The sequence below is a fragment of the Rhagoletis pomonella genome, unplaced genomic scaffold (genome assembly GCF_013731165.1).
Source record: "Rhagoletis pomonella isolate Grant_MI unplaced genomic scaffold, Rhpom_1.0 Rhpom_scaffold_00001, whole genome shotgun sequence".
In the NCBI taxonomy this organism is placed as follows: Eukaryota; Metazoa; Arthropoda; class Insecta; order Diptera; family Tephritidae; genus Rhagoletis; species Rhagoletis pomonella.
This window is the reverse complement of record NW_023458555.1, coordinates 88,948,975-88,955,430: the sequence shown is the minus strand read 5'-3', so window position 1 is coordinate 88,955,430 and position 6,456 is coordinate 88,948,975. Positions and strand designations below refer to the sequence as shown.

The 6,456-nt window shown below is 33.8% G+C and overlaps 3 protein-coding genes across 5 annotated transcripts in view; 2 read left to right on the top strand and 1 right to left on the bottom strand.

Moving 5' to 3' along the window:
- Nucleotides 1-6,456, bottom strand: part of LOC118748556 — a 355,097-nt gene that overhangs the window by 112,425 nt on the left and 236,216 nt on the right. The window lies entirely within an intron of this gene.
- On the top strand, nt 56-713 carry LOC118748607. 2 transcript variants are annotated; one of them, XM_036483170.1, is made up of 2 exons: nt 56-124; nt 185-713. In XM_036483170.1, exons 1-2 carry the CDS (start codon nt 106-108, stop codon nt 487-489), a joined length of 324 nt encoding a protein of 107 aa, XP_036339063.1. In that variant the 5' UTR covers nt 56-105; the 3' UTR covers nt 490-713. The 2 variants fall into 2 exon arrangements, with proteins under 2 accessions (XP_036339063.1, XP_036339053.1); XM_036483160.1 differs by having other exon boundaries at nt 96-441; nt 519-713.
- Nucleotides 968-2,441, top strand: LOC118748614. The gene is made up of 3 exons (XM_036483183.1): nt 968-1,143; nt 1,211-1,373; nt 1,830-2,441. Exons 1-3 carry the CDS (start codon nt 1,057-1,059, stop codon nt 1,898-1,900), a joined length of 321 nt encoding a protein of 106 aa, XP_036339076.1. The 5' UTR covers nt 968-1,056; the 3' UTR covers nt 1,901-2,441.

The window sequence follows — 6,456 nt, the reverse complement described above, 5'->3', positions numbered from 1 at the left end:
ATTTCCAACTCAGGTGAAAACTTTGATAGTCCGGCTTCGCCATCGCCATCTGAACTTGAACCTGACAGTTTACAAATTTTACTACAATCCTGGAATGTTGAAAACATGTACGATCATCTTAAAGGTAGGTTTTATATTATATTTTGCACTATGAGTGTTAACTTCATTCTTGAATTTTTTGCAGATGAAAATGTTACAATTGAAGTTCTGGAAATCATAAAATGTGACCATTTGAAAGAATTACTAAACAAATTTAAACTCGGTGATCGGGTTGTTCTCGAATTGCATTTTGAGAATTGGAGGAATGAAATCGACAAACCTCTGGATTTTCACTCATCATCACATCGCTCGTGTCATAACTGCTCCTCAACCTTCTCTTCGATCAATTCAAAGTCTCCTATTTGTTATACAACCGATTCTACCTCGCAAGAGTCTCAGGAAGTAAGATTAATAACGCTTGCGGTAATTTTAAATTCGGATGCTTATTAATACCATTGTCAACTATTTCATCAACCAAGGCCTTCATATGTCCCTTCAAAGCAGCCACTGCTTAGAAAAATAAATTTGGAAATTTTTCCAAATGAAAAACTAAGTTTCTACAGAACAGAAAAGAGGGAGAAATTGTATACGAAATTTTGCAACACAGAAAAAAGCCTCAAAAGCCACAGTTTGGATGCTAAGAAAATTCGACCAACATCTCCAGAGTTGGAAGAAATGGCAGAAATTGGTATGTCCTTTATAATAGAAATTTTTTTAAAACATACACTAGAATAAATACAATGACAATTATCTGCAACCTATGTTTACATTTCGATTCAATTTTATTGGCCGTAAGTGTAGATACACTAACGGTCAAAAAAATAAAATCAAAATATGAACAGTTTTACATTTTACACTTTTTTACATTTTTTGACCGTAAGTGTACAAACCTACTTATCTTTGCATTTTAAGTTCCAGAAATCGGCGCGAAAAAAATAGTCCAGCGGATTAAGTACGATAACCTCAGTGCGGAAGAATTTTATAGCACATGGCAAGCCTGTGCCAATTATAGAATCAATGTACAAAAATGTGCAAAAACTTCAAAACATCCACCAAATATTTCGGGAATGGCCCGAATATAAAAAAGCTGATGGATATCGTCTGGTAAATCTGAAGACATAGGTTTTGATTTTTCATATACTTATAAAGTAAATTAAAATTTTTATTCCAGATTGACCTTGATTTTGGAAAAATGTTCCCAAATACCCACAATTTTCTTAGCTGCAAACAAGAAATTTTTCGGTTGTTCCTTCATCTTAAGAAGCCTGGTATTTTAAAGGACAGCTCAACAAAATTTGTAATAAATTCAATTTCGGAGGAAGATTTGGAAAAAGGTATGATTATAAAAATAAGATAAAAACTAAATTTGAATTGAACTAAAATCACACATTAGTGGTCAGATAATTAATCTCAATTTTAAAATCTGATTTAACTTAAATGACACTGAAGATAGCACTTTGCCGAAACCGGTTTCTCTCCAAACCAAATTTGACAAGGTTTGACGGAAAATCTTTCCTATATACATCAACTTTCCTCCCTTTCGGAAATTCAACAAAAAAAAAGGAATTAAATCTATAGCATCATGAGATTTAAATGTGTATGATAAATAAATGACTTAGCGTTGAATCTCGTCAGTGGGTTAAATCTTTATTAAATTTCACAAAGGAGACATAGTATAAAGTAGAAAACAAAAGGAATTTAAAACTGAAACTAATTACCTACCACTACTGTACATTTTTTAAGAGTTATTTTGGAGCGTAATAAATCATCTTCAATGTTTTTTTTTTCAGATGAAACTCAATTAATTTTAAAACTTTGGGGTGCCTTCACGGATATCTCTATCTTACGAACAAGTTTTTAGAAAAACCAACGCTGGCAAGAAAGATACCTGCAGGTTTACGATCAAAGATTCTCAAGAATTATTTACGTTTGTGGGACAAACTCTACAAGAACTCGACAATTATATTGAATTTTTGAAGCAACGCGGTGAGAGCATTCAGCCTCTAATTTTAGTGTTAGGCGAAAAAAAATTTTCAAAATTCGACGAATTTTTTTATATTTGGATGATACCAAGTCGCGATTTACAAACTTTTATCGATGCCTTGATGTATGCTTTAAATCGTTTCACTTATTTAATGTTGAATACCCTACAGCAAGTTCCAATTTTTGGACATTCATTGAAGCATATTTTTATAAATTTTCTAAGTCGCGCGGGAAAACAACACCCAAAATTAATATCTTGATACAAGAGCTGGAAGAGGGAAGTGGTTACTTAATTTATTTTACTGATTTTTTTAATCTAATTTGAATTTGAATTTGAAAATGTTAAGACAAGTCTCAGCTAATTCTCTTAATTTTGCCTATTTTCGTTATTTAAAAAAGACTTTATACAATTCCACAATAAAAACAGCTAAAATAAATTTAAGGAACTTTTTTCAAAATTAAAAAAAATACATATTTGAAAAATTATCCAAAAGTTTTTAAATTTTTGTTTAGAATTTTAAGAAATTATCTGAGTACGCAGTTTTGCAGTCTATTCAATTCTAGTACAATAATGTAAAAATCTTGAGTTTCTGATTTTTGGCAATTTTTTTTCGAAAGGATGTTTGGTATTTTATTCATATAAAACTTGCTAAGTTTTATTTTTTGTATTAAAATGTTATTGAATACTGTTTTTTTAATGAATTTATTTTAATAAAATGTTCAAACAAGCAAACGCCAAGCTGTGAAATTGTACTTTATTGTGCTCTGATTTTGGCTTTCTACTTACTAAGTTCATTGTGCTAATTCTGTGCTAAAGTAGTGATAATAAAATAATGTAAAAAAAATATTTTTTAAAAACAAGCTTTTATTTAATCTGTACCATCAAAGGAATAAAATGAAGTAGAGTAACAAACGATTTTTTAGCAAGATAATTTTGTCAAAACTGCACTAAAATGAATAAAATAAAATAAGTTAAGGTCTCGTTAAAGTTACTAAAAGCCAGATGTCGCCCCGCCAGAAGAAGTTAAATATTGCGCCTAAATATATGCCATGCTACAGCGGAAATGGACGACACGCCATTTCTTTAAATAAAATTAGCTGCTGCTATATGTACATATGTATGTTTATACAAAACAAAAGCAAACAACATTTTGCTTGCCAAGTCTTCTGTTCTCTCTCATTGCAAGTTGAAATATTTTAATATCCATTGCAAAATTTTGTGCATAAAATAAAATAACACTTTTTAATATACAACGCTTTTATAAATGGACTAAAAATTATAAAATAAAATAATGTAAAAAAAATATTTTTTAAAAACAAGCTTTTATTTAATCTGTACAATCAAAGGAATAAAATGAAGTAGAGTAACAAAAGATTTTTTAGCAAGATAATTTTGTCAAAACTGCACTAAAATGAATAAAATAAAATAAGTTAAGTTCTCGTTAAAGTTACTAAAAGCCATTAAGTGAAAGGGGTTATTCAAACTTTAATGAAAATTACTAACAATTTGTACTAATTTACCTCGTTTTTAAAAAAGCTTGTCGCGCGAATAGCAAACCGGCATTCAAATTTCTGCATACATACATATACATACATACCTAACCAACTATACATGTACGCTGAATTCGCCGACAAGCTTTTTTAAAAACGAAGTAAATTCTTCTTCTGGCGGGGCGACATCTGGAGTCTAGAATTTGCTACAAATAGCTTAGCTACACTACCGCCACGGCGCGCCTGCAGCTTTAACAATTTTATAGTGGTTTTACGTTCTTTGGCAAATTACGCTCTGTTAGCCATAAATCTTACTATTTTTTGACCGCCTTTGAATCAAGACCCCTGGACCATATGGGGAATTCATTTATATTTCAAATTCCATTGTCATCGTGATTGGAACTATGCTGAAAATTTCAAGTCTCTAACTTGTCGGGAAGTCAGTTTAAAATCGATTGGAAATTTCCGCGATTTGCGCGGGATGACCAAGTTAAATAAAAGCTTATAAAAAGTGCTTATGAGCATCAGAGTGTGAAATAATTGAAGCTAAGTGAAAGTTATTGCTTTTATATTAAAGCAAATTTAATTTAATTAAATTTCACTAGCATACATTCTAATTTTGCCGAGTCATTTGTTGCTATCATTGTTGTTGTATCCTTTGTAGTTAACTTTCATTTTGTTTTTGCACATTTGTTCTACGCTTTTTGTTTACTTCTTCTAGTAATTCTTGTCACAGCTGTTTGCGTTGCGTTGATTAAGTGTCATAATCAAAGTGATACTAAAACTGTTCGCTACATTTATTTAAAGCTATTTACATCAGCTCCTTAATTGTTATAATTTATTTTGTTTGTCTTTTATTAACGAGTGTATTACATAAATATTTCAATATGAAGTGTGATCTTGATACTTGCCAAATTAAAAGCGATTCTGAATGCTACTTATCGTGCTGGCTGTGTGATGGTATTTACCATCTGAAATGTGCTGGTTTGACGGGAAGAATTCTGGACGCTATTAATGATGGCAAGGGCCTTCGCTGGTCTTGCGTAAAGTGCAGGTCAACCGAAGTTGATCTTTTCAAGCTATTTAAGCAAACCAGAAATGGTTTTACAGAAATAGGAAGAGAACTGTCGGTACTGACAGAAAAGTTTAAGCATTATGATATATGTTTAAATCATTCAAATGCTTAGATACCTTGCAATCTGTTAAGGATATCCGTGTGTCTAAACGTAAGCGTCTGCATAGTCCATCTTAGGAATAATCTTCCGACGGACTTAATTAATTTATCCTCTCCGTGTCCTCCAGCATCAGAATCCTCAGCCTCAAAGGACCGTGCAACGAAATCTGGTTCGGATAATAAAGAGCCTGAAGTATCTTCCCCTTCCCCCATTGAAGTGGTGGCATCATCTTCAAAGCCTCCACCGCTTTCCCTATCCTCAGCTACTAACGCAGAAACTCAACCCCCTCCACCGGTAGTCCAGTCTGAACCGAGGAAACTAGTTGTGGTTCCGCCAAAGAAGTCAATCTTTGTTTCTAGATTTTCGAGAGACACTACCGAAGACGATATAAAGCTTTACATCTCATCAAAAATTACAACTGTCGACTTAAGCATCAGAAAGTTTAATTTTAATTACGAAAGAAATATTGCTTCATTTAAAGTTGACGTAAATTTAGATAATTTTAATGCGCTGCTTAGTAGTTCTTTTTGGCCCCCCCGGAGCTTTCGTTCGTGAATTCGAATATAGGCCCAGAAAAGTAAATAACTTAGCTAATATTCCCCGTCATAACACTGAATCAAAAAGGGACACCGAAATTGCGCATATGGAAACTGTGCATTTAGACATTATTTCGGTTTCAACCGAAACTGTGCATGTATGCTTTATTTCGGTTTTTACCATATGCATTATTTCGGTTTTAAACCGAAACTGTGCATGTATGCATTACTTCGTTATTTTTCATATACATTATTTCGCTTTTAAAACGAAAGTATGCATATGCATAATTTCGGTATTTTCTCATATGCATTATTTCGGTTTTCAACCGAAACTGTGCATGTATGCATTACTTCGGGTTTTTCATATGCATTATTTCGGTTTTCAACCGAAACTGTGCATGCATGCATTATTTCGGTTTTTGTTATATGCATTATTTCGGTTTTCAACCGAAACTGTGCATGTATGCATACCTTCGTCTTTCACATATGCATTATTTCGGGTTTCATCCGAAACTGTGCATGTATGCTTTATTTCGGTTTTTGCCATATGCATTATTTCGGTTTTGAACTGAAATTGTGCATGCATGCATTATTTCGGTTTTCTAACGAAAGTGTGCATATGGATAATTTCGTTTTTTCTAATATGAATTATTTACTTCTACTTAGTAAGGGGTTTTAATCCCTAAGCGCGGCTGAAAGCCGCCTACGCAGAGAAAAGTTCTGCGCAAAAATACTTCCGGCCCCCTTTTCCAGCAACACAGAAAGGAGAATTCTACTTAGTAAGGGTTATAATCCCTAAGGGCGGCCGAAGGCCGCCCACGCAGAAAGAAGTTCTGCCCAAAAATACTTCCGGTCCCCTTTTGCGGCAACACAGAAAGGAGAATTCTACTTAGTAAGGGTTATAATCCCTAAGCGCGGCCGAAGGCCGCCTACGCAGAGAGAAGTTCTGCGCAAAAATACTTCCGCCCTTCTTTTCCGGCAACACAGAAAGGAGAATTCTACTTAGTAAGGGTTATAGTCCCTAAGCGCGGCCGAAGGCCGCCTACGCAGAAAGAAGTTCTGCGCAAAAATACTTCCGGCCCCCTTTTCCGGCAACACAGAAAGGAGAATTCTACTTAGTAAGGGTTATAATCCCTAAGCGCGGCCGAAGGCCGCCTACTCAGAAAGAAGTTCGTTTTCATGTATGCACTATTTCGGTTTTTGTCATATGCATTACTTCGGTTTTGAGTCGA

Excerpts from the sequence above, each read along its gene's own strand:
- LOC118748607 (XM_036483160.1), top strand. The coding sequence starts at position 106 with ATGTACGATCATCTTAAAGGTAGGTTTTATATTATATTTTGCACTATG. Across the intron at positions 442-518 it reads CCTCGCAAGAGTCTCAGGAA|GCCTTCATATGTCCCTTCAA; the intron begins GTAAGATTAATA and ends TCATCAACCAAG.
- LOC118748614 (XM_036483183.1), top strand. The coding sequence starts at position 1,057 with ATGTACAAAAATGTGCAAAAACTTCAAAACATCCACCAAATATTTCGG. Across the intron at positions 1,144-1,210 it reads AAGCTGATGGATATCGTCTG|ATTGACCTTGATTTTGGAAA; the intron begins GTAAATCTGAAG and ends TTTTTATTCCAG. Across the intron at positions 1,374-1,829 it reads GGAGGAAGATTTGGAAAAAG|ATGAAACTCAATTAATTTTA; the intron begins GTATGATTATAA and ends TTTTTTTTTCAG.